This window comes from Trachypithecus francoisi, unplaced genomic scaffold (assembly GCF_009764315.1).
Source record: "Trachypithecus francoisi isolate TF-2019V2 unplaced genomic scaffold, Tfra_2.0 Lachesis_group7, whole genome shotgun sequence".
Classification (NCBI taxonomy): Eukaryota; Metazoa; Chordata; class Mammalia; order Primates; family Cercopithecidae; genus Trachypithecus; species Trachypithecus francoisi.
In genome coordinates this window covers 95,027,272-95,055,112 of record NW_022681472.1, presented here as the reverse complement: position 1 = coordinate 95,055,112, position 27,841 = coordinate 95,027,272, and the positions used below count along the sequence as shown (strand labels likewise).

General features: G+C 50.6%; 1 protein-coding gene across 1 annotated transcript in view; it reads left to right on the top strand.

Moving 5' to 3' along the window:
* TRAPPC9 (trafficking protein particle complex 9) overlaps window positions 1-27,841 on the top strand; it is a 705,809-nt gene that overhangs the window by 550,741 nt on the left and 127,227 nt on the right. Inside the window, exon 19 of the mRNA XM_033202702.1 lies at window positions 4,786-4,876. Coding sequence (XP_033058593.1) covers window positions 4,786-4,876 — 91 coding nt within the window. The remainder of the gene's footprint in view (window positions 1-4,785; window positions 4,877-27,841) is intronic.

Sequence of the window (27,841 nt, the reverse complement as noted above, 5' to 3'; positions counted from 1 at the left end):
GAGAACAGATGTTTCCAGGAGTGCTCAGTCCCTGAGGGAGACAAGCCTTCGCCTTCCTCTATTTGAAAACTGAGAAAACAGACCCGGAAGGGGCCCCTCACAATGGCCTTTGACCCCTCGTTGCCCAGCCAGGCCAGCCCTCGCTCCACCTGTGAGCCTGCCACATATCTGGATCCTAAGGCCCTCCCAGGAGACGTCTGGGAACCTGGTTTCACCACGAGTCTGGGGCTCAGCTGGCGGTGGACTGCCCTGGGCAGGCAGACATGGTGTCCTTGGGCCCGGCTGTTTCTCCTGAGAAGGGTGCAGTGGAAGGGAGCAAGCTCAACCTCTGCAGACGTCCCTGGGCCTGGAGCAGGGCACCTCCTTAGCCCTGATGGGGTGCTCTGAATGGAGAGCCCTAATGCCCAGATGCCCATAGGGCGTGACCTCCCTGTTTTGACTTAGGGCTTGGAAAGGGACCACACAGGTCATGCCTAAGGTCCCAAACACCCTGGACATCCAAAGCACCCACTGGGTTCCACCTATGCTGGCTTCTTAAGGGAGAGACGGATTTGCTTTTGAAAAAAGATAAGGGAGCTGCAGGGCACTGCCTCCTTGAGGGGTGCCTCGCTGCTGCTGGCGCTCAAAATAGGCCTGGGGCTGCGGCCTCCATCCTCATCGTGGGAGATGCACGAAGGCAGGACCCCAAACCCCAGTTGTTGCTTCCTGTGCCTACTGCCCGAGAAGGGGCACCCCTCGCAGAGATGCAGCCTGACTGCTGAGGGAGAAAATGGCCATTGATGCAACATGAATGAACACACAGGGCGGCTGCATGCTTGACTGGGGGAAGCTGCCTGCAAAGTTGCCTTAGGAAGGATGAGGGGGCCGCAGGGGGGCCGTCCTTGTCAAGAGCTTCCCGAGCTCCCGCCATGGCCGTCTTCTCAAATGCCCCTACCCTGCGAGATTTCTCAGTTCTCTGTCCCTGATTATGGCTTCCTCCGGGCTTCCTTAGCGTCACTCTGCTTCCTAATTATAGCCTCCCTCCTAGGTCGGCATTTTAAGAAAATTGCTGTCTTTTTTTTTTTTTTTTTTTTTTGAGACAGAGTCTGGCTCTGCCGCCCAGGCTGGAGTGCAGTGGCCGGATCTCAGCTCACTGCAAGCTCCGCCTCCCAGGTTCACGCCATTCTCCTGCCTCAGCCTCCCGAGTAACTGGGACTACAGGCGCCCGCCACCTCGCCCGGCTAATTTTTTTGTATTTTTTAGTCGAGACGGGGTTTCACCGTGTTAGCCAGGATGGTCTCGATCTCCTGACCTCGTGATCCGCCCGTCTCGGCCTCCCAAAGTGCTGGGATTACAGGCGAAAATTTGCTGTCTTAACTATGCTTCAGTGTACAGCTCAGGAGTGTTAAATATTTTCAAATTATCATGCAGCCATTACCACCATCTGCTTCCAGAACTTTTTCACCTTCCCAAACTGAAACTGGGCACCCATGAAATGCTCCCTTCCATTCCTTGCCTCCTTGCCCCCGGTGCCCAGCATCCATTCTGTCTCTGTGGATCTGACCACTATGGGTGCCTCCGGTCAGTGGAATCATAAGTGTTTTGTACCTGGCTTGTTCCTCTTGGCATAATGTCCTCAAGGTTCATCTGTATTGTAGCATGTTTTCAAAATTTCCTTTTCTTTAAAGATTGAATAACATTCCATTCTGCGGATAGACCACATTTTGTTGATTGATGCCTCTATTGGCGGACTTTTGGCTGCTTCCACCCTTTGGCTATTGTGAATATCACTGCAGTGAACATGGGTTTGCAAACATCTGCCTGAGTCCCTGCTTTCAGTTCTTTGGGTATAAACCCAGAAGTGTGATTGCTGGAGGTCACCGTGTTCTGAAGGGCTGTCTGTTGGGTCACAGTCAGCTCCATAACCCCAAACCCTAGCTCACGTAGCTACCTGTTAACTATTGAATGAGGATTGTCACAGGGCAAAAGAAGATAATTAAAAGTTCATTACAGAGTATTTATCAGTAACCATATCAATTCAGCAGACATGGGCTATGTGTGTAATGAGATGGAGAAAATTTCGTTTGGAGAATTCTTCTAAGGAGGGAATTATCTGTGCAGGAAACACTTTGATAAATTGCTTGCGGGAGAGTAAGATCCCCAAGGGAGTTGGAGGCAACAGAAATGATGGCTGAATTCCTGGGGCAAGGAGAGAAGTTTCTGCATCTCCTCTGAGACGGAGGAGGAACAGGAGAGAGGAGAAGAATGGGGATGAGGCTGATGCTAACGGTAGGCGACGCTTACTTAATGCTACCCACAGGCCAGGAGTATGATTCTGGGCACTCCTCGTGGCGGGCCTGTGAAGTTAGCACTGCTAGCATGCTCGTCTTACAGATGAAGAAAGTGAGGCCAGGGACTTTAAGTAAATTAACCAAAACTCATCAGTGGCGGTGCCAGGATTCAAAGTTGGGCTGGGTCTCCAGAACCTGCCCTTTTGGGCACCAAGCTCCACGAAGAGAAAAGAGGGAGCAGAGCCAGTGAGAGCAGGAGCTGTTTACTCAGGGCCGGGGCACCTCTGCCGGCTTCAGAGCTTCAGCCACAGCTCCCAAGCCCTCAGCTTCTCTACTGAGGGAAGACAGGATGAGTTAGACATTTGGATTGCTGTGGAATGAAGCAAGCAGCATGTGTGGACTGGGGCCAGGAGCAAGAAGACCCTGAGCAGTGAAGCCTGAGAATGTGCAGAAGCCATCAGCGGGCCCCGGGTGTCAGGTTCAGGAAGGTTTGCTGAGTCTCATAGCCACTGCGCTGTGCTGTGTGTGGAGGGGCTGCGGACTGTGCTGCTGAATGAGGCGTGGCGCCTGCACTCCCACCTGGGATGTTTGCTCATTTGGTGTTCATTTATTCATCAGGCAATATACATTGAGTAACTGCAGTGAACCAAACACTGTTCTAGGCCCTAAGAGCAGGTCTCTGCCTTCATGGAGCTCACAGGCTAGGGCTGAAGCCAAGAAACAGGAAGATGACCGCGTCTAGCGCAGGTTGTCGGGGGATGCATGCACGCCTTCTGGAGGGTTCCTGTAGGAGAAGCAAGGTCAGGTTGAGACATAAAGTCAGGAAGGAGAAGAGGGCAGGGAAAGACATTTCCAGGCAGAACGCACAGAGTGTGGGAGGGGAGGCTTGGAATTCAGAGAGAGCACACAGTGTTTGGGGAGAATTGAAAGAAGTCCACAATAGCTAAAATAGGGCCGGGCACTGTGGCTCATGCTTGTAATTCCAACACTTTGGGAAATGGGCAGATCACTTGAGGTCAGGAATCTATAGACCAGCCTGGGTGAACATGGTGAAACCCCATCTCTACTAAAAATATACAAAAATTAGCTGGGCGTGGTGGCGGGTGCCTGTAATCCCAGCTACTCGAGAGGCTGAGGCAGGAGAATCACTTGAGCCTGGGAGACAGAGGTTGTAGTGAGCCGGGATCGTGCCACAGCACTCAAGCCTGGGTGACAGAGTGAGATTCTATCTGAATGAATGAATGAATGAATGAATGAATGAATGAATAAAAAAAATAGGACACAGGAGTGGGCAGGGGTTTCTGAGCCCCCAGGCCAGCATGTTGCTGACCTTAGCCTGTACTGCTGCTGGTGGCTGTGGTGCTGTGGCCAGCTAGCTCTCTTGGGCAGCCTTCTTGTCTGGACAGCCCTCTCTGGCTAGTGCATTGATGAGGGGGATATGCCCACTCTGCTCAGCACCTCTGAGCCCGACTCCCCCACCAGCCAGCAGGAGAGACCCAGGGGCCTCCGTTTCGTCCTGCTCCCTCTCGCTTGCAATGCTTAGCCTCTGCTCCATTCTACCTCAGACTGCAGGAGCTTTGTTCCCACAGGACTGTCCCCAGGGTTGGCCATTGCAAGTCTCAGGTTTCATGTTGCTGCCTTCACCAGAATGTGAACCTCTCAACTTCAGGGTGCGTGGCCCGCCCTCCCTTCATCCTCAAGGCCACCCTACCCGCTGTGCATGGGGGCTTCAGATGAACTGGATGTGTTTGTTGAATGGAATTAACTTATGAAAGGAAGAAGGAAGGTGGGGTGTTTTTTCCACTTTTGCAATCACTAGAGAATGTCAGAAACTAAAAATTTCCCCTTTTATTGCAACTTAATATGGTGGCTTTAACTTATGTAGGAAAAGGGAAACAGGTTTAGAGATCTGTTTTGCGAATCACATTGGCTCTTTAATACTAGCGCAAGGGAGGTTTCTGTTTTCTACATTTTTAGACCTAATTACTTCATCCACTGATACTTGCTGAGAGACTTTATGGCTTCCTCGATTATGAGCTCTCTTAAGTGAGCTCGTTCTTAATAATATGTGTAATTACATCAAGACGGATAACAGGACCAACATGAAACCAGCATGAAACTGACGTGCGTCAAGGAACTCACGAGTTGTATTGAACAGTGAACCAGCTTGTGTGTTTTATTAAGGAAAAATAACCTTCCGTTTCTCTTTATTTTCCCCAGCAAGAATAGTTATTGGATTAAAATTATCCCGGTGGATTTCCCTTTCTTACATAGCAGTAGTTTAATTTACTAGATTTGAGGGGTAGAAGGAGAAGCACTTGCTGTTTTATATGCCCCTGATGTCCACATACCCAGGGTGATGTCATAGTGGTTGGTTAGACAGTCCCTTCAGAAGAGGGGACTCCTACATCTGCTGTAGGGGGTTTCCCATCTGAGGGTCTCTGTCTAGAGACTTCTAGATGTTCTCCTGTCTCTGGGCTCAGCAGGAGCTGCGTTTTCCTTGACCAAGACTCACCCCTCCCTGAAGCGCAGTGGCGAGGCGAGTGTGGAAGGACTCCTGAACCAGCTCGTCCTGGAGCACCTGCAGCTGGCGCCTCTGCAGTGGGGTGAGTACCCGCCAGCCGCCCATTGATTCTGGGTGGATGTGCTCCTTTTCTCCAAATGGACGAACAAGGTCTTGGGTGTGGCTGGGCACCCCAGATGTGGGTGGGTGCTGAAGGTCATCACGGGAAACCTTGGGGGAAAAAGACGGGCTCACCATGCTGCGCCGGCACCTCCGCATGGGGGCATCTTTGTTCACCTAGGCGGGCAGCTCAGCACTCAGGTGACAGTGCAGACATAAGAAGGGCTCAGTGCCCGTCAAAACAGGTGCAGCAGGCGGATCTCGGCCTCTGTCTTGACTTGCACTTGCTGTAGAGTGGGCCACCTTCTGAAATGGCAGTTGACTGTGTCTGGCTGGGCATGTGCTCTGCAACTGTTTCCAGAACTGAGAGTGGCTTGGGATGGCAGATGAGAACAGGGTGTGGTGAACCCCTTGTTTTCACCCCACTCACCACGACTATGCGTGGACAGCTTTTCATGCTGTTTGTGCGGAAAAGTGTTTGTTTTGTAATGCCTCAACTCAATGTTGTGTTCAACCCCAAGAGAACTCCATTACTGGACACTTAGCACAGTTTATTTGACAGCTTCTTCTTGTTGCACTTGGGAACTTCCACCCTACACTGTGCCTTTCTAAATTGAACTCAAAAATATTTTGCTGAGAAACGAGCTTAGTATTTCTATTGAAGTGAGAATCTTTATTCTCTGGAAATTATTTAATCAGCTCATCTATTTTGGATCTGCTGCAGACAGTCACTTATAAGCATATATATCCCCTTTCTTCCTCTTCTTTACCCAAGAGGTCATTGTGAATGAGTAACTCCTCTTTGATCCAGGATCCGGTTCATTAATAAGCTTGTTCTGCCCCTTTCATGGGCTAGAGACACATGGAAATGATTCCAGTGGCATGAGGAGAAAGCAAGCCTTTCTCCTTGCACTCCACCAGCCCCCTTCGGCCTGGAGACCCTCTCGTCCAGCCCGCAGACCCCCTGTTCCTGCAGAGGCTGCTTCCTGGCCCCTCATAGGTGAACGCTGTTGGGACCAGGTGGGCATCATCATGGCGGCTGTGGGTTTGCATTTTACACTTGGGCTCCTGTGGACTCTTCCTCCTGTCTGAGCCCGCCTGAGTGGCAGGAAGGAAAGGTCTGGTGTTTCTGCAGAGGGTTTCACTGTTTTGTTCTCTGGAGGCTTCCCTGTAGCCCAGCCACTTTTCTAGGTGGAAATGTCCTATCTGTCTCCTGATGACCTGGGTGGGCACAGTCTGCTGTGTCCCTGGACTCAGACAGCTGAGCCAGGGAAGACACCTGGGCCCCCCGGCTGTGGGGTGGGGTCAGGCCCAGGGGGACTAGCTGTATTTTATCTGTTGCCAAGGGAGATTCCACCAGGCAGCTATGCAGGACTTTCATGGGGCAAGTGAGCGAAGGGAGGGCCACAGGCAGAACAGGGTCCCAAGAGCAGAGAGCAGAGTGACTTGGGGTGGGGAGGTAGACAGCAGGTGGGCTCCTCCCTTCTGTCTTAGGGTCGGCAGCCCTAACCCCAGGTAAGGGTTTTTGAGATGGCTTGGGGGCCTTTGTTTGGTTGGATGAGCAGCAGGGCACCCAGGAGCAGAGCCGTGAGGGAGAAGTTCAAGGTACAAGGCTGAGCGGGGAGAAGTCCCTGCAGTCTGGAAACGATGCCCTTCCTAGGGCACGGACTGCCCTTGGCACTGTTCTAAGTAGGCCCTAAGGGTAAGGAGGGTTCTAGAATTGGAGCGGCACAGGACAAAGAAAAGGGAAGGACCTCAGACTGCTGAGCATCTCCTGTCCCGGGCATTTTGCATAAGAGCTGCCATGCACTCCTTGCCACAGTCCTTTGCGTGAGGTTTTCTCCATCATTTACAAACAGGGAGACTGAAGCTCAGAGGCTGGCACTTGCCCCAGGGGCTCCAGAGTGAACAGAGCTGGGAGCACTGCGTTACAGACCACTAGGCCTCCACCAATCGGGGATTAACCGGTCCTGCCTGAATACTGGTGGGGCGGCTGGAAGAAGCCTGGGCAATTTGGGAATTTCAGATGAAGAAAAGCTTCAGTCCTTAATGATCATAAAGGTCCTTTCTGTTCATTTTGGCGTCTCCCCTGGGTGTACTAAGAACACCCTTTAAAAATTGACAATAGTGGGGAAATTAGAGAGAACAGTGGACAATTAGAGCCAAGACTAGGAAGTTGGTTTGGCCCCGGGATGCCTGTCAGCCCAGAACAGCCTGGAAGCTGCACATGCCTGTGTGGGCAGAGGTGCCTGCCAGAAGGCGTGAAGGCTCTGGGTCGGGCTGAGCCCCCTGCTGCGTTACATGCTGCTTCCATTTCTTGCCCTAATTTTCTTCCCCTTTTTGTACTAGTTCATTTTCTGTTCCTTATAGCAGAATACCTGAAACTGGGTAATTTACAAAGAAATGCATTTCTTATAGAGGCTGCAAAGTCCCAGGTCAAGGAGCTATGTCTGATGAGGGCCTTCTTGCTGCCGGGGACTCTGCAGAGTGCCCAGGTGGTGCTGGGCATCACATGGCAAGGGAGCTGAGCGTGCTCATGTGCTAGCTCAGATCCCTCTTCCTCTTCTTATAAAGTCACCATTTTCCCGCCCATGAGAACCCAGTCATCCATCAGCACATTAATCCTTGAAAGGATTAATCCATTCATGAGGGCAGAGCCCTCATGACCCAGTCACCAATTAAAGGCTCCAGCTCCCAACAGTGCCACACTGGAGATTAAGTTTCAACATGAGTTTTGGAGGAGACATTCAATCTGTAGCACCCTTTCTTCATAGGGAGGCTCAGGGAGTTCTTTTGGAAATGTAGTTTGGTTCCATGGCCTCTCAGAACCAGGCAGCCCTGGACTCCGATCCCAGCTCTATCATGCGTTAGCTATGTGACCTTCAACACATCACTTTACCTCTTTGAGCCTGAGTTTCTTCCTTTATGGAATGGGATGATGCCTGCTGCATAAGTTGCTCCAGGGATTACATGAGATGGTGTCTATTACTTGCTCAGTGCAGCCCCTGCCTCCATGCACTATTGTTTCCTCTGAGACCTGCACCTGTCTCCTCGCCACCCTCCTACCGCCTGTGCTGACTCCCTTTCCCCATAGGTATCGTGGGCCAGTGGTGGGACCAGGCCTGCGCAGATGCCTACTGGGCCTCCACAGCTGGGCTCAGTGCAGGGTGAGAGGTGGCATTTCATTGACGTTGTGGACCTTGTTTCACTACAGCCTCTGGGGAAACAGGTAGGGGGGCAGGGTGAGGGAAAAGAGCCGTGGTTTTCACTGCACTCTTGTCTGAAAGCAAAGACCTTCTTCATGGTGCTTCAGTCCCCTCTGTGGTATAGTAGAGGCTTTTGGTGGAGCCAGGGGACCTGGATTTACGTTTCGGTCCTGCTACGTGCTGCATCAGGGATGCCCTTGAGCCTCCATTTCCCCATCTCAGGGCGGCATGGACCTCTCCCATGGCGACCTCACACATTGCTCTGAGGCTCAGAATCAAAGTGAAATGACATTTGTAAATGTGTCTGGCACACCGTAAATCCCTACCACCTGCAAAGCAAAGATTTATTATAATCACTTCTGTTTTAAAAGCTAGTCTTTTATGCAGATATTTCTGTTATTCCTGGAAGATCAGCCCAGTTCTAGGAGCCATATACCTGAGCCCTGGTGTGAAAACTCACAAGGGGCTCTCCGTGAATCTGTGGCATTCATCCTCAACACCCCCTTGCCCACCCCAGGGACTGGGCAGCACGTGGACCCCCATCCTGGCATCCATGCATGGTGGGGCCGCCTCCAGACAGACGCCCAGGCAGGTGCTCTTCAGTCTGGGGGACAGCAAGGAGAGGGGTGAGGCCCTGGGTGTGGAGTGTGGCCCATGGCATTAAGAGGTGGTTACATGTTTTTCTTGCTTTCAGTAAATTGGAATTGGCCCAACAGCTGCCATCTTTTACTGTCTCTATTCTTGGAGAATTTGAGAAGGTGGTTTTGAGGTCTCGTTTGCATGGCATAGAAAGATGGTTAGCAGTTGGGAGGCCACGTCTTTGTTTCATAACTAAAGAAAGGTGGGCTTGCCTTTGTTAGGGTAGTGGTTTGAGACGCAGCACTTCGGACATCTGAAGACAGTCGCCAGATGTGGCTGAGTGACTTCATCATGAGACCAGAGCAGGTCTATTTGCTAGTTTGGAGGACATAATAATTCCCGCTTCACCAGGTTGTTAGGTAGCTCAGGTGGTATCAAGGGTGGATGGGAGATGGGGGCGCTTACCACATGTGATGCTCTGTACATGAGTGTTGAGTGAACCAATTGGCAGTCAGATCTATTTTTGTTAAATTATTAAGGTTTGAACAGAAAACACATCTGGATCTAAAGGAATTCTGGTTCCCTAAAAAGGCTAATAAAAATGAAGTTCAACTTGTCTTAATATATTCTATCAGGTGAAGAAACAAATTCCCCAGGGCGGGGCCGTCCAGCTGCTGCCACACCTGGGGTGAGCCTGTGGACAATCTGCCCTGCCAGAGGCCACCAGGAGGAACCTCGGGAGGGAAGGAGGCTCCTTCTGCAGCACCAGGTCGTTTCTTCCCCAGGCTTGCTTTTTCTGTTTGGTAATGGATAGCGTTTGGGTTGTCGTGGGCACAGAGGCATGTTGGCAAATAATGCGAATATTAATCCCTTTATCCTGGAGGAAATGCATGGCTTTTAAAAAACAATGCTAAGATCTGAAAGGCATTTCTGCCTTCAGGAGGTGAGCCTGTCCCTGTGGGAGCCCTGGCAGCGAGCAGCCCAGCCGTGCGCTTTCAGTTGCCGGTGGCACCTGCCAAGGCCAGGGCCTAGCACGACAGTGTGGAACCATTTCCAGAAACGGGGCATGATATTTTCCTGTTTGCAGTGTCACAATTTATCTCACTATTATCATATCTGGCTGTTTCCAGTGAACATGTTAATACGTAAATTTCGATTCAATTTTCTGACTAGACAAGTTTTCTAGTTAGGAGTTACTCCTAGGTTAAAGGCTATGAACCTTTTTAGGGATCTTGAGATGTTTATTCATCACGTGGGCGTGTGACTCTCAATCATGATGTGGACGTTGTTGGAACTTGGATTTCCAAGGTGATCTTCCGAGGGGTCACAGGACACTCAGGCTTCCCCTGTGAGGAGGGTGGGGAATGCAGGGATGGTCCGGGTTGGGTCAAGTCCTTAAACCTTAAACGGGACCCCAGCACATTCTTGAGACTTTGCAAGTCATAGGGCATAGGAGCTGAACTGGGTAGCAGGGGTCATGGTGACTCCAGCCCCCTTCCCAATGCTACAGCTGGATCTGTGAGCCCCAGTGGGGCAAGGGTCTTGCCATGGCCACCAGGGTATCCATTTCCACTCCTCCTGCATTCCACCACTTAAGAGGCCCTTGGTATCTTGGCTTTGCTTGGGAACCATGGCTACGCCGGCCGCCTGTACACCTGGGTTAGTCTCTGACTGCAGCAAGATCACAGTGAAAGCCTGCAGGGACCTCGTCAGCTGAGGTGAACGGCGTCTGTTCCCAGAGCAGCCATGTGGGGGTTTCCGTTTCTGAGCAGAGTCTTCTCTCTGAGCATTGTTTGGGATCACACATTTACATATCTGTGTATATACAAAGAGAGGGGGAACAGGCGCCTCGCCCTGTGACTCATAGTTCAGGCCCTTGGGATGTGGAGGAACCAGCAGACGCAGACCCCATGGAATGATCTCGGCTTCGAATCCTACAGACCTGCTTCTGGTCTCAAGTTTGCTGTGTTTTGCCAAGTTGGCCGAGTGCCCTGAGCAGTCACTTATGCTCTGAGCTCTGGTTCTCTGTGAAGCGCTGTGACTCAGCCACCTTGCAGGGATGCTGGCAGAGTGAAACAAGCTCGCACCAATAATTCCTTGCCATGTAACCAGTGCTCGCAAATCGAGCCTTGAAAATCTCCCTGGTTTCTTTCTCTGTCTTTCTCTCTCCTCATTCCCTCGAGGAACTCCAGACTAGGAGAGGAGGTGCCTGGTGTAGGACAGCAGCGCCAACACGGTGGCCTGGGGAGAGCCTGCAGGGGCCAGAGCAGCCTGATCCTGCAGACAGAGGGCATTTGGGAGGAGGGGAGATGGCTCTGAAGGGAAGGGCCTGGGATGGTGTTGTGGAGGAGGGAGCTCTCAATTGGGTTGGAGGGATGGGTGATTGTGTTGAGTTTACCAGCGTTCACCATCTGGGCAGGGACAGGTGGAGAGTTCAGACCTTGGCTAGCCAGCCACGGCATGGCAGTGCATGAGAAAAGGGTGACGTTTGTCTGCCCCTCACTCTGACCGCATCCTGCGCCAGAGTCTTCAGGCCCACCGGGGGCACGTGTAGTGCAGGATCCGCATCCCAGGACACAGCCCAGGCAGCTCCCCTCCGGTCCTGCGCAGTGGAATCCAGGTCTCGGACTCACCCACTCTTCACCCCCAGCCAGGGCTTTGGGGCTGCCATGTTCCCTGCACCCCACCCCCCATGACCTGGGCTCCCCTCACCATTCTTCCAGAGTCCCCTCCAAAGACGGACTGAGGCTGCAGCTCCCTAGAAGCCCCCATGGCCTGAAGGAGTTTCTATCACACCTGTAGGCCGCCATGCCAGGCCGGGCCCTCATTCCCTGGCAGACCCAGTATCCCCAGCTTTGGCCTGGCCTGACTGATTCTTTCTCTGACTTACAGCAGGCTCACTAATTCAATTCAAAAAGGAAAAAGGTTCTTCTTTAATTTTTGACTCTTTGAGTTTGTATATAGTTTTGAGACAGGCTTCTGCTTATTGCCCAGGCTGGAATGCAGTGGTGTGGTCATAGCTCACTGCATCCTTGACCTCCTGGGCTCAGCAATCCTCCCGCTTCGACCACACCCAGCTAATTTTTGTATTTGTTATTTGTATTTGTTAATTTTTGTAGAGGTAGAGTCTCCCTATGTTGCCCAGGCTGCTCTTGAACTCCTGGCCTCAAGCGATCCTTCTGCTTTGGCCTCCCAAAGTGCTGGGTGTTCAGGTGCGAGCTAACAGGCCCAGCCTCTAATTTCAAAGCAACTGTTTCGCAGTACGGGTCACCTGCTGGGCCAGGCATGAGGTCTCTATGTTGTTATTTCCGAGCCCTGCCACAGCCCTGAAGGCTGAGGTTCTCCCATATAGAGGAGGAACTTGAACTCAGCACAGCTGGTCTCCTTCAGCACTGCATAGGTGGGAGGGAACAGCCCCAGGTTCAAATATGAGTTCCTGCCCCCAGAATCTGAACCTCGCACTAGAATCTGAACCTCCCACTAGAATCTGAACCTCCCACTAGATCACTTCATGAAAGGAATGTATTCTCATGGTAGAAGATGAGAGAAAATCAGAAAACATAGATAAAAAATAGCCTTTCCCTATCCCCCAAACAACCTCTAATTCATTTTTGTGCATTCCCAAGTCTTTTTGCTACTTTCCAATTCTAATTTTGTCCATAGGGATGATCATACTGTATTTATACTTCTCTGTCCCTTTTTATGCTTGACAAAAGTATAAGCATTTCCCATGTTATAAACATGTCTCGCACATATTGTTAAGGGCTGAACTATATTTTATCAAATGAATATAAGATAATTTAATACTTGTTCTATTGTTGAACATTTAGATTGCTTCAAAATGTTTGCTATTATAAAAGTTATATGTAGTGGTTTTTTCGTAGAGCCTTTTCTGTGTTTTGGGGCGATTCCCTCAGCGTGGATTCTCAGAAGTTATTAATATTTTATGGGATCTTGGCAGAGAGCAAAGCCATCAACTTTCTTGTGTGATGATGACAGCAGTTGCATGGCTCGGACTGGCATGGAGTCAGCGCTGAGCCGACTAGGGTCTCGGCGCAGCCTCCGCCACATCCTCGTGCTGAGTCTTGACTTCAGCTGGTGGTCAAGTCCTGTGAACTTGAGTTTCCCTCTCTGTAAAGTGGAGATGCTCAGTGGAGGTTTGAAGAAGCCCCCAGGAGCCCAGCACAGAGCCTGTTCCTCAGCTTCACAGAGGCTGGCGTGCTCTTTAGGGAGCTGTGCTGTGGGTGCTGGTGCCAGACTTTGGGCAGTGGGGGACCACTGGAATCTCCCTGCTTCTGGGGCCTGAATCCTGGAGTGAGTGTGTTCCTGCTGCAGAGGGTCTGACGGCAAGGCAGGAGGCGGAAGGCAGGGCTGGGCCAGGAGCAGGGCCACGCTCAAAACTGGAACCCGAGTCTGCACATCAGGCTGGAGCTCCCGAGACCCCTCCGTCTCAGTCCATGAACAGTCCTGGAAAGGGTGTGCTGCTCCCATCCTCCAGGTAGGAAGAGCAGGAGGCAGGGCTGGGCCTTTCTGTGCCTGCTGCAGAAACCCAGCGTGCTCCCTGTCTATTTTGAGGACCATCTTCCAGGCGTTTCCATAGAGACCCGGTCATGGTGACTAATGGGGCTAAGCGTTTGCCATGCGGATTTGAGTGTCCCACGACTGTGCCACCCTCCGCCTGCCTCTTCCACTGCTAGCACTTTCCTCTTTATAGCTCTTTGTATTTTCTCAGATGCATCAATGATTGGTCTGTGCTGTCTTTCATAGCCATCCAGTGAATACAGATTAGGTTTTAGCCACATTATGGAGTGGATATTTTCAGTACACATTCTCCAAATAATCACCAAGCAAATCCTATCGTGAGCTCCAGTTCTGAGCTGTGATGTGAAGGCTGCACGTGTGGGAATGAGGGGAACACCAGCCTGGGAGGCAGAGCAGCTACCTGATGGCTTGTGTGTGGGACAGTCCTCTGCCTTGTCTCAGGGGGATGTGGTGCTCTCATATTTGGGGAGCATGGCTGATGGTCCAAACCCTTCATGACTAGGAGAGTACAGCGGACAGCAGATACAAAGGCCTGGAAGAGTGAGGTGGGGCTGGACATGGTTCGTGGGGACAAATGACTGCCGTTGATGGAGCCTGGAACCACAGAGAAGATGGGTGGGCTGGTAAGGAGAGGGAGGTGAGGCTGGGGGCCTAAGGTTGCATGGAGGATGTTGATTGATTGATCCATCCATTCATTCAATAAACATCTGTTGATCACTACTCTGCACCAGGCACTGTCCTCAGTGCTGGGCACCCAAAAATAAACTCAATCCTTGCCTTAGAGCCTCTCTCAGTCTAATGAGGGCTGGGGTTCCAGATCAGTCAGCAGGTTGTTTACACAGATCCTGGTATTTGCTGGCCTCAGAGCTTGTGCAGACATCCTAGAAGCAGAGGCGAGAGACAGACTAGAGCCTGAACCCCAGCTGCTGCCTTCCCAGGAAGGAGTCCCGGGACGCATGGGGATGTGGCTCAGAACCCGTGGGCCTCCCTGGGGCCAGACCACCTGGAGCAGGCTGTGGATCCCCTGGTGTCTGGATATTGCTGCTTCCATCTGAACAGCACCTTCTGCCCTGAACCAGCTCCATTCAGGAGTCTGGAGCCCGTGGTGCCAGCAGCCAGAGCTCTGCCTGGTGCCTCTGAGACTGAGCTGCACCCTGGTGCTTTCTGGGGCTTTGCAGAGAGACGTGTCCCTACACTGAGAACATGCCCTTTCATCAAATTGTGTAACATGGACATCACGTGAGGAGCTTTGTTTATTTCTAACATGAAATGCATGTAGAATGGCTGCTGAGAGTCACTGAATACATTCAGAGCTCAGACTGCCTGGCAAAGGGAGTGAGAAAGCCGGCTCCCACCAGCCAGACAGTAGGATGGCCATACCGATGGTGGCAATGAGTGCCCCAGGCCGCCCTGGCAGCTGGGCTTGCCTGCCGGCCCTCTGCCTCCTTCCCAGGTAGCTTAGCAACAGCACCGGCAGTGGATTTTCCCAGCACAGCCCACATCTCCAAACATCTGCTCCAGGCCAGTGTTAATCAGTACTTCTGAGGCCTGTGGAGAAGCCCCCGCCCACTGGGGCAGGTGAATTGGGTGGTTTTGGTGACTCTGAGGGCCTGGTCTGCCTGAGTTGAGAGCCACTTCCTGGGGACCATGACGGCTTGTGGCAACTGGCCTGAGGCCCAGTTTGCCTGGCAGTGGGTGTGGGGGATGAAAGCTGTCGCATGCCCCAGTTGTCTTCTCTGGGCATGGGTTGACAAAGAGGATTGTTTGTTTTTCTTTACAAAAGTAGTTACCTTCTTTTTGAAGGGGGAAAAAATGAAAGCAACCTATATTCAGAGGAAGAGCCCCAGCTCCTAATCCCCCATTTGGAGAGGCCCCTGCTCACAGGCCCTGCTGTTCCATCTGTGGGCGTGGCTGCTGCGCTTCAGGCGCAGTCTCCGTGATGCTTTCTGCATCCTCGCGGCAACCCTGGAGGAGGCTGCTGTGACATCCCTCATGTGGATGGGAAATGCGGCAGCCCCAGGGTGGCCTCGTCCCATCTGAACCCGGGCAGTCTGGATGCAGGGCCTGTCCCCACCCCACCTGCTACCTCATCTCTCTCCTCTCCCTCCTGTCTCTTCTTCCCCCATCGTGTCTACCTTCACTGCTGAGTCTTCTGTTTAGCCGCAAACATCTCTGTTTGAAGTACCATTTGGGAGCCTGCTTAATTGCGATCTTGTTCCGCAAAAGAAAAACCATTTGTGGAGCATGTACCGCGCCTGTCAGGAAAGTGTAACTTCCAGGGTCCCCTTCTCTGTTTCTCCCACTTCCCCAATGGGGTAAGCACTGACTGCTTTTGGAAGAAACTGGTGGGTGAAGAGGCTTTGCAACTGGTCCCACAGCTGCTGTCCCTGCCCCCGGTTATGCTCGTGTGGGACTTGCCATCTCCACGGTGCTCGGGGTGACCTTCCACCGGTGGCCATGCTTGTTGTTCTCCTACCTGGAGCATTCTTGTGGCTACAGAGCCCTGAGGATGCACTCCCAAGCCTGGCCTTTGGCTCAGAAGGCTCCCCACTACCCGCAGCACCCCTCTCAGCCTTGCCTCCCTCCCCTGGGCCTGTCTATCATCCCTGTGACTCAGGCTCCAGGGTCCCTCAGCTGCAGTTGCTTGTCCCCATGAGCCATGCTCCCCACAGGCCTTCATACCTGCTGCCTCCCATAGTCTTATCCAGCCCTTTCCCTCCAACTCAGGTTCTTGTAGGCAGCCTGCCTTGGCCTCCCTGGCCCCACACATTTGTGCCCTGCCTGGGCCCAGCTGCATTTCCACCTGCGCGTTTCCCCACCCCCAGCATGGTGCCTTTCTCCTTGAGGTTATACTGTCTGCGGGCTGTGTCTTCCGCTGCTGGTGGGTGCCTGAGAATGCAGAGATCCTCAGCACCTGTGGGTGCTCAGTAAGGGTTTGCTGACTCCAGCGAAGAGTGAATGAGGCCGTCCTCCTCCTATCGGTCGAAGGCCAGATTTGAGCCTGGGCGTATATGTCATTCTTCCAGGTGATTTAAATAGTTCCATGTTGATGTGCCCAGACGCACTGAGACAGTCCCTTCTTATTGCTTATTAATTGTTTAATTTTTCCGTTTGTAGCTCTAAGGCGGGTATTCCTGGCATCTGCCTTGCGACAGCCCCGGTCAGTTCCTGAGGATCCATTCCCAGCAGCCTTACTGGTGCAGCGTGCATGCCTGTGGCCAGCCTGGCCTTCAGGGTGGTTGACTGACCCATGCTCCTGCCGACAAGAACGGCCTGACTGTGGGTCACTCTGGATTCTCCGTAAGGCAGCAGCCAGTTCGAGAGGATGTGCGCTCCAGGCTCAGGAGAGGGAGGTGCTCACCCCAGAGCCAGCACAGAATGGGGCACCATGGTGGCTGAGCTGGTGTTTGTTTGTTTCCGGGGGCCAGAGGTAGACTAGGGGTTCTGATCCTAGAGCTGGGGCTACATCTTTCTGAGCCAGGTCCCTGGAGAAAACTCTAGTACAAAGGACAGGAATGTGGCCTAGAACAGAAGCCAAGTGGAACGAAATGTCCCCCCAGCCCCTGGCTGCTTCCACCTGAAGTAAGTCTCCCTGCAGGAGGCCTTCATCACCCTTGTCTGCTCCTGCACGACACCCTCTCCCATTTACTTAGCCATTTGTCTGTCCTCTTCCCGATACTGTGAGCTCCTTGGAAACAGTGACTGTGTCCAGGCGGGTGAGAGGAGGTGCTCTGCACGACTTCCTGGATCCTCCTGAGCAGGGCCTGGCACTGAGCGAGAGCAAGTGCAGGGAGCAACTGGCTTACCCCTGACACTCACACACAGCCTGATGGGGGGGTGGGGGAAGGTGCTGGGGAGAAGGGGACAGTTTTGCTCAACCCAGTATGCTGGGAAGGGTCCAGCTGATGCAGTTGTGAGTGTTCACTTATTACTGTTATCCTTTTTGATGAATAATATGATCACCTATCAGTGATCAATATATTGGCATCTTCTTTCTATCCATAAGGAAAATGAGGCTGGGAGATGCTGATGGACTGACCCAGCATTCCCAGACAAATCAGCAGTAATGTCAAGACTAGTCTTGAAGCACTATTCTAGACTTTCATTCACTTACTTTTATCCTCCAAGCATCCATTTCCCATCCCTGCCACCTACCCACCCACCTATCCAACCATCTACCCACCAACCCACTCATCCATCCAACTATTTACCCACCAGCCCATCTACCAGCCCACGCATCCATCCATCCACTCATCCAACCATTTACCCATCGACCCATCTACCAACCCATGCATTCATCTATCCACTTATCCAACCATTTACCCACCAACCCATCTACCAGCCCACCCATCCATCCATCCACTCATCCAACCGTCTACCGACCAGCCCATCCACCAGCCCACTCATCCATCCAACCATTTACTCACCAACCATCTACCAGCCCATACATCCATCCATCCAGTCACCCAAACATTTACCACCAACCCATCTACCAGCCCACCCATCCATCCATCCACTCATCTAACCATTTACCCACCAACTCACCCACCAGCCACCCATCCATCTATCCACTTATCTAACCATTTACCCACCAACCCATCCACCAGCCCACCTATCCATCTGTCCTCTCATCCAACCATTTACCCACCAACCCATCCACCATCCCACCATTCATCCATCCATCCATCTATCCGCCCACTCATCCAACCATTACTCACCAGCCCGTCTATCAGCCCACTCATTTATCCATAAGCCCATCCACCAGCTTATCCACCAGCCTATCCACCCATCCATCAACTCATTCATCTGACTACCATCTGTCTGCTCCCACTCACCCATCCATTCATCCAGTCACCCACCAACTCATTCATCTACCTACCCATTGATCCATTCACTCACCTGTCTGCTCATCAATCCAGCCACCCACCTACCCACCCACGTATTTGTCCTTTCACCCGGTTGTTCACCCATCCAGCAAATTGCTATTGAACACCTTTGGTGCCGGTCTGTGCTAGACTCAGCGGGGCTGCCTCTGGGGTACCTCAGCTCGTACTCCTCCTCCTCTAGCTGCCTGCTGCTTTCTTTAAGAGACATCTCCTTTTTTTGGAAGGGTAATTTCTGCAGTCACCTGTTCCTGTAGGGGAATGGGACGTGGGGCCATGCCTTTCATCATTTGATTCAGACTCCAGGAAATGTAAGGTTCTAATAGTCCTCCTCGATGTGGCATTTGGCCAAGTGGTGTGCTCCTAGTGCCTTCTGGCTCACCGGGCTGGGGCAGACCCTCCAGCAGGAAATGAGAGACGCAGTATAAATGCCTGCAGGTGCTAAGGAAAGGGCGATGTGAGTGCAGCTTTCAGGTTCTGAAAACAAGCTACAGAAAGAAGTCTGAAATCTCCATGAAGTGGCAAGTAGCAGGTTATTAATGCTGATAAGCCAAGAGCTAATAAAAATGGACTCAACGTAGCATGCCCTATGCTTACCCAAGGTGGGCTCAGGTGTCTGGGTTATAACAAAACTGAGCCACAGAGCACAGGCACATCTCAGCTGGCAGACTCTCACTTGTAATCAGCATAACTACCTTTACTGAGAAGTCTCTACTGCAGGGACTTTGCTGGCATTTAAATTCACTCATGTCACACAGTCCTCACACAACCTCATCAGATACATAAAACCACCCTTGTTTTACGGAGAGGGAACTTGAAAATCAGAAAACTCATTTCATGACCACCAGCGAGTAAGTGTGGGAGTGAAGAGAGACTGCCCCACTCCCAGCACTGCCCCACTCCTCACCTCCGTCCCACTCCTCACCTCCAACATCAGTGGAAAGCCTTTCTTCTGTTGCGTGGTAGCCCCTGCAAGCCAATGCACTAAGTGTTTATTTGTTTTATTTGTTTTGCAAAGAAAAAATATGCACAAACATACTTCAGAATTTAGGAGGTACAAAAGGATAGGCAATGAAAAGCAAGTCTCCTTCTCCTTAACCCCGATCCTGTCCTTGTGGGCTGCTGTTGTCCTGTTTCTGCTTGTGTCTGCAGGCAGAGTCTGTAAATTTCTTTTTCTTTTTTTTTTTTTTTTTTTTTTGAGACGGAGTCTCGCTCTGTCACCCAGGCTGGAGTGCAGTGGCCGGATCTCAGCTCACTGCAAGCTCTGCCTCCCGGGTTCACGCCATTCTCCTGCCTCAGCCTCCCGAGTAGCTGGGACTACAGGCGCCCGCCACCTCGCCCGGCTAGTTTTTTGTATTTTTTAGTAGAGACGGGGTTTCACCGTGTTAGCCAGGATGGTCTCAATCTCCTGACCTCGTGATCCACCCGTCTCGGCCTCCCAAAGTGCTGGGATTACAGGCTTGAGCCACCGCGCCCGGCTCTTTTTCTTAATGGTATCCTGTGACAGCTGTTCTACCATGTTTATTTATTTATTTATTTTTTTCACTTAATGGTTGATCCCGGGTATGGTTCCATCACAATCCTGTGGAACTGGCGCATTCTTTTGAACCTCTGCATCAGATGCGTCCTCATTCATTTGCTCTGTACCTTTTGATGGATGCAGGTTGTTTCTAATGTTTTGCTGTTATAAACATGATGGCAACAAATATCCTCGTAAATACGTCATTCCTTACTGGAGTGAGTCACACTGTATGATATTGATTTCAAACTGAGCAGTCTCTTAAAAAATATCTTCTGTGTTGGAATCATGCTTTAAAAGACCTTCTTCATTTGGATTACGTTTTCAAAACATTCACCCATGTTGTCTCCTGGTACATTCATGGTCTCGTTTGGCTTACTGTTGAAATCTTTTATCTGGAATATACTAAGGTGTGAGTGAGGCGTGGGTCCTCCCTTTCTTTTTCTAAAAAGCCACCTAATTGTCCCCAAGTCATTTAATCCATAATCTGTCTTTTTCCAATCACTTTTCTCATATGTTTAGGGAAATTTTTGGACTCTCTTCTGTCCGTGTACCCATGAGTGAGCACCACCCTTGCAATCATTCTAGCTTTCCAGTACAGTATATTTTAATATCTGCTGTGGATAGTCCTCCCTCAATGCCTTTTTGCCTTTCTAAATTTCTACCTGTGGGTTGCATTTAATTCATTTAAAATTTCCTATTATAAATACAATTCTTTAAGGCTATGAATTTTCCAGTGGTCCCTGTTTCTACTCTGTTCCATGTTCTAGAATTTAATGTTTTCTTGTTTGATATTTTTTAGGCATTCTGCAGTTAATTTATGTTTCACTTCTGTCCCAAGAGTTGTTTAAAAGATAGTTTTTTAAAAAAAACTTCCTATGGTAATTACTTCATTTTGTTTTCTTCTTTTGTTATTGCTTTCTAATGTAATGGCATTATCAGTTCAGTACTATTTTTACCACTTACAGTTTACCTAAAGTTTTCTTTGTGCTAAGATTTTTGTAACTATGACATGGAAATTTTTAAGCAAGTTATGTTCCTTGTTTTAAGTGTATTGAGTTGAAAATGTATCAATTAGCTCTACCTTATTCATGATATGGGGTAGTTCTTTAAGATCCTTTCTTATTTGATCTGCCATGGGGTTTGAGAGGTGAATCCCAACTAATGCTGATGTGGGTCCATTCCACCATGAGTGATCTTCTGTCCACTGATATGACGTGTCCATGTTCCGTGATATCTGCCATGTGAATGCTGATGGCCTGTGGCGCACAGATGCTCGTAATTGGTGTCCTTTGGTTGTCCCCTTTATCATTTAAGATGCCCTTCTGTGTCCCCTTTCATGTTTTTTGCCCTTATTTCATCCCTGTTTGATATTATAACTGCCACCCCTGCTTTCTTTTTGTTTGGCTGGTATACTTTCGCCTATCATTTGAATTTAAACCTTTGAGAATCACGTTTGTATGTGGTTCTCTTGGATGAAGCATTGAGTTTTGCTTTCTGATCCAACTTCAAAGTCTTTTTCATTCATAAGTGAGTTTAGGCCATTTATATGCATTGCTCTGGTATAAATGTTTGCTCTTGGTTATGTCATACATTCTGTTTTGCTTTTTGTTTTTATAACTTTTTTATATACTTTTGTGATCTGCATTTTCTTGGTTTTATTCTGTATGGCGATTTTCTTCCTCTTTCTTTTTAGACTTTCCTTCTACATCTTCTGTCTGACCTACCACCCCTTCTTTCCAAGGTCTGAGTTGCTTTATTTTTCTGCACAATCATTATAATCCTCTGATATTTAGTCATATCACAGATTTGTTTCTAGTTTGTCTCTCTACCCTCATTAGAATCTAAGCTCCATGCAGGACAGATTTGTTGTCAGTGTATTCTCAGAGCTTAGAACTGTCCCTGGAGCATCTATTACATGCGCAACAAATATGTGATGAAGAAGTTAGTAACACAGCCTTTACAACCCATCTCCAAAGTACGTAGTGTTATTACTGTGCTTTAGGGGAAAGAACAAAGAGTATGTGAGATTGTCATTCAGCCTGCAAAGCAAGGACCAGAACACAGTTACTGTGGTTTCAAAGTTCACATTTTTCCCAATATATTTATATTTCCCAAAATCATAATGATGAGCTACTGGCCTCCATCAGCCTTGGTCTGCTGACTTCCAACCACATATTCCACTGCAACACGCTCCTTTAAGAGGAAAGAAAGGAAATAATATCATGCACAAACTTGCAGAAAAGCTGCAAGTGTGGTAGTAAGATTTTCCTGAACATTGTATTTCTTTATTTATTTTGAGACGGAGTCTCACTCTGTTGCCCAGGCTGGAGTGCAGTGGTGCAATCTTGGCTCACTGCAAGCTCTGCCTCCTGGGTTCAGGCAATTCTGCCTCAGCCTCCCGAGTAGCTGGGATTACAGGTGCCCACCACCACACCCAGCTAATTTTTGTATCTTTAGTAGAAACAGGGTTTCACCATGTAGGCCCGGCTGGTCTTGAACTCCTGACCACGGGTGATCCACCTGCCTCGGCCTCCCAAAGTGCTGGGATTACAGGCATGAGCCACGGCGCCCAGCCTGAACCATTTTAGAATATGTGGTTGATCTGATGCCCCAGACACCTCCAAATTATTCATGTGTATTTCCTGCGAGCAAGGACATTCTCTTGTGTAACCACAACACTGTCATAAAAATCAGGAGATGAATATTGATATATAATGATCTCATACCGAGATCCCATTGCAGTTTTTCCAGCTATCCCAATAGTGTCCTTTATATTTAAGATTTAGGTCTCATGCAGAATCATCTGCTGCGTTGAGCTGTTATACACCTTTAGTCTCCTTCGGCCTGGAACAGTTCCTCCATCTTTCTTTGACTTCCATCACCTTGACACTTTAAGATATTACCAATCAGCAATTCTGTAGAAGGCTCTCATTTTTGGTGTGTGTGATGTGTCCGCATGATTAGATTCAGTTTTGAACCTTTTTGGCAGGAATGTCACAAACGTGAAGCTGAGCCCTTCTCTTTGTGTCTGTCAGGTGGCCCACAGTCTCCAGTTGTCCCATTGCTGGTGATGGTTATTTGACCATTTGATTAAGATGGTGTCTGCTTCCCTCTACTGTAAAGCTACTCTTTCCCTCCTTGTTGTTACTAAGTATTTTGCGGGAAGGTGCTTTGAAACTGTGAATATCCGATTCCTCATCAGACCTTTAAATTTGCCTATTTATATTTGTATGGATTCATCATTTTCAATTTTATTCATTGGGTTGAAATTCATTGCTATTGTTAGTTTTGATACCCAGATCATCCTGATTTGACCTCTGGGTGCTCCTTCAGGCTGACTTCTGTGTCTCTTGACCTGTCTCCATCATTATTCTTTGAGCACACACTTATTTTCTGGCCCAAGATATTCCAGGTTCGTCTCAAACGTAAGCCCTGATGTCACTTATTTCTCACAGGAGTCTTGGTTCCCTCTAATGAAAATTGATCTTTAGGGACTGGGTGCAGTGGCTCACGCCTGTAATCCCAGCACTTTGGGAGGCCAAGGCGGGTGGATCACTTGAGGTTAGAGTTTGAGACCAGCCTGGCCAACCTGGTGAAACCCCACCTCTACTAAAAATACAAAAACTAGCCAGCTGTGGTGGTGGGTGCTTGTAATCCCAGCTACTCAGGAGGTAGAGGCAAGAGAATCATTTGACCCCGAGAGGTGGAAATTGCAGTGATCCCGCACCAACCAAGATCCATACTTTAGGGGGTGGTCATTCATATTGGGATGTTGCTGTTCCCAAGTGTTCTCAAAGGATGGAGCTGGGAAATAGACATATACATGTGAATAGAAATACACACGCACACACACACACACACACAGCCTCAACATCTCTCTGTCTATCCACCTTAACAGCCACAGGCCCACACTGACACCACTAATTCCAATCCACCACTGCAGAGTTCCTTATGGTTCGTCCGTTTTCCTTTCTGGTACCTAATTTCCTCAGCATGGAAAGCTTGACTTTCATTATCTTTACTGTCATCTGTAACTTATCAGTCTCCCTGTATGTAACCAATCTCCCATCTCCATCCCAGCCCTTCCCACACTCTCCAGCTCTCAACCACGCAACCAAGGGGACCCATCCCAGAGGTCCCACAGGTTCCTGCCTTCCCCTCTCACTCCTGCTCTGGCACCCAGGCCAGACCTCCCCACCGTGTGGATGCCCTCCTCCCCTGGATGGGCTCTGGTACCCCACACGGGATGCATAAACCAAAAATAAAGTTCTGAGGCCCCCTGACCGTCTGAATGGACTTCCTCTTCCACCAGGGCTCTTAAAATTGAACCTGACAGATGGGTTCAGGCCATCATGGGAAGTGGGGCTGGAATATTCCTCATTATCCCTCCCCAGCGTTAACATCAACACAACACAGACTTTAAGTCTGATAAGAAACATTTTGCAACCTGTTGTCTCTGAAGCCTGCTAGCTAAAAGCTTCATCAGCATGATAAAACTTTGGTCTCCACAACCTCTTATGCTAACCCTACATTCCTTTGATCCCAGGTCTTTTAGACAAACTCAAACAGTTGTCAACCAGAAAATGTTGACATTTAGCTATAGCCTGGAAGCCTGCAAGCCACCCCCCCCGCCCCCGCCCCCGCCACATCCCCACCCCTTTGGAATTGCCACACCTTTTTGGACAGAACCAATGTATTTCTTAAATGTATTTGATTGATGTCTCAGGCTTCCCTAAAATGTATAAAACCAAGTTGTGTCCTGACCACGTTGGCCACATGTTCTCAGGACCACCTGAGGGCTGTGTCACAAGCCATGGTTACTCATATTTGGCTCAGATTAAATCTCTTCAAAGATTTTGCAGAGTTTGACTCTTTGGGTCAACAGGTGGCTCTCACATGGGGCAGCTCTACTGTGTGGATACCCTCCCCCCCCGCCCTGGGTCCACATCCCTCCCTGGACCAGCACGGTTCTCTTGGGACCCCATGGCTTTGGGCTGAGTTGTCTGGGGAGGGAAGGGGCGGCCTCTGACCTTAGGCCCCTGCCTTTTCCTGTGACATTCCCTTCCCTGCCATATCTCCAATAGCTTTCCTTGCCGTTCACTCTTACTCATTCTTCCAGGCCTAGGTCAGTGGCGGGTTGGTCTCAAACGTACCTTTTGCTTTCTCCTCTCTCTGCTCCCATCCCAGGGGTGGCTCTTTCTCACTCCTCTTTGATGATCTGTGTCTGTTTCACCCCCTCTATGAACTAACAACACAAAGTGGGTACAAAGTAAATGCTTGTTGGATGAGTGGTCTGTAGTTAAGCCTTCAACAAATACTTGTTTTGTGAATGAATGAATCAGAGAGAAACAGTCCCTCTCCTTAAGGAGTCCTCAGGTGTGTTGAGGAAAAAGTCTGTCTTCTGCCAGACCAGAACACATGGACATGGGACCCGATTCCTTCTGCTGGGGGAAAGCCACCTCTGTCTATAGAGATGCCTGTGGCTCTCGCCCTGAGAGCAGCCTTCTGAAATGCTTCCTTCAGACTCCATGGGGACAACCTTAGTTGTGATGATGGCTTCTTTTGCTGGGCCTCCTTGAGTTTTTCCTCTGCCGCCACCTAATCACAGCAAAATCAAGATAATTTAGACTGCTGGCTTGAACCGGTGCTAATTAGTGCAGATATGAATCAAGCCCAGGTCTCTGTGGGATTCTTAGTTCCAGAGTTTCACGTGAGCTTCCAGACACCATTGAGACATGGTTCCTACAGAGCTCATGCCGTCACCCTTGGACCTGGTGATATTTATTCCCCTCATCTCAGGGTGCTTTCGACTGGGGTGTGTCCACATCGGTGCAGGTGAGTAACTGCTGGCATGAAACACCTTTGTTCCCAGCAGATGAGCCAGTCCGGGTCCAAGCCCTTTTCTTTTGCTGAGGCTTCACCTCCAGGATCAGGAAAATGGCCCTGCGAAGGGTGGTAGTGCCCACAGCCCTGCAGGGCTTGCTGGAGGTCAGCACGCTGCTGTCTGCTCTACAGACGCTGTCCCTTGCTCCCGGCAGGCCTGTGGAGCAGGTGTGCTACTCTCATTTACAGAGATGGAAACTAGGGCTCTGCATTCTCCTAGCCAGGAAGTCACAGAGTGGGCATTTGAATCAGCATGTGTCTGGTGCCATCCACAGGATGTGGCTTATGTCATGGTGTCCCAGGTGTATTCCATCCCTTAAAAATGAGAAAATGAATTTCAAAAGATAGGATGTGCTAAAAATAAGTGATGGAGATTTCAGTCTTTCTCCAGTTTTCCATTGTTTCTTTATAAGATTAAAAACAAAATTAACCCCTGGCGCCTTCATCTTGCAGGAATTTTTATATCCCTGAATTTTGCAGCCTTTCCAAACCCTCATATTGAAGGACGGACGTGGAGGGAGAAAACATATGTTGTTGGTGGAGATAAGAGTAATTGAATGGGCTATTTGGATGTGGATCAGCTGGGACTTACTGTACCAGTGAATGGAATCTCTTGTTTTTCTTGGATGCCTCATCCAAGGACAGCACAGGAAAGAGTCCTGGGCGCCAGCTGAATAAATGGCTCCTTGAACTAGCCTCGGGCTGCAGGAGAGGGAGGGGGCTTTGTGGTGGCCTGATGGAGCTGGACCAGAACGTTGGGTGCTTAGCAGGGCGGAGAGGCATTGGTCCCGCTGGTGGGCGGTGCTGTCCCCAGCACCTTGATGCTCTAGTCCCAGTCCTGGCTGTGAACTGTCGGGCTTTCTGGACGTCCCAGGTGATGTCAGCTAGAGCCTCAAACTTGCACTGTTTGCCAGCCTGCCCGGCATGAATGTTGCTCCTTGCCCACTTCACATCCCCTCCCCATGCCCCTCAGTGGCAGATGTATTTTTAGCTGCAACTTCAAGCCAGGGCTGCAGACAGAGCCAGTGGGAGTGAGTGTAGTGGTGTTCGGGGTTGTCCCTGCCTTCCCCACGTTGACGTGTTGACCGTCTCAGCCTTTCTCAGAGGTGGAAACAGCGATTCTGAATGGGACGGGGAGGCCTCTTCAGGGAACGCCTGCTGAGCCGTGCCTGGCGAGGGGAGCAGCACTCCTGCTGGGTAGTATTGCGCCTCACACTGTGCGGGTGGGAGGACCTCACTCCCTAGGTCCCAGGTCCGAGGGGGAGCAGCACTCCTGCTGGGTAGTATTGCGCCTCACACCGTCTGCGGGTGGGAGGACCTCACTCCCCAGGTCCCAGGTCCGAGGGGGAGCAGCACTCCTGCTGGGTAGTATTGCGCCTCACACCGTCTGCGGATGGAAGGGCCTCACTCCCCAGGTCCCAGGTCCCAAGCCTGGCTTGTTACAGTGCTCAAGGTTCCACATTCTAGATTTCACCGCAGGCCTGGGGAAGCATCCCCAGCAGAGGAAGCAGCGCCAGGGAAAGAGGCACTCCCAGGCAGCCGGGAGAGCATGTCGGGGCCGGGCACACCCCTTCTTTGGGCCCTCCATGCCTCCTCCCTGTGCTGCAGCTGGGCAGCAGGCAGATCCCTGTCCTTTGACCCTTTCCATCTCTGCATGTCCCGGGCTTCCTGGGGGCTCAGGGCCTGCTCACTGAGTCCTGGGGAGACAGGGACTGCGCCTGTGGGGTTAGTGTGTCAGGCTACTGTGGGGTTAGTGTGTTAGTGCTAGGCCCCGCCTGGGCGAGAGCTGAGAGGGGCTGCAAAGTCCATCTCCTTCCTGGGTTCTGCCACTTTGCATCAAATGCAGCCAATTCCTATGGTGTTTTCTCCCAGAGAAGACACACCAAATGAGCTTTTGTCAGTAGTCTGGGAACTGTCTCCTGAGATGGGAGCAGGGCCTGGCCTCAGAGCACTCCCCTCTGTGCAGGTGCTGGAGCTTCCTAGCAGAGGAGGGGTTGTGTGTTCCTGTGCCACTGCCACGTGCCAGGAGATGGAGAGAGGCGACCAAGGGCCACCCACCCCATTGAGAGGTGGTGCCACACGGAGCACACGTGTCTGTACAATGACCTGGGTTGTGGGAGGGACATGGCGCCCGGGGGGAATCCAGTGCCCTGGTGCACGTGGGGCCGGATCAGGGCGCTGTGACCCTGGGGAGCCCCTGGTCTCACCGTGCTTCCCTTCCCTTTCTGTGGCTTACTTAGGACTTGCCCAGGACTTGCTGAGTATGCACAGAGCAAGTGCTTCATGGAGAGTGAGTTAAGATATTGAATGTCCTAGGAAGGAAGAGAGGTCTG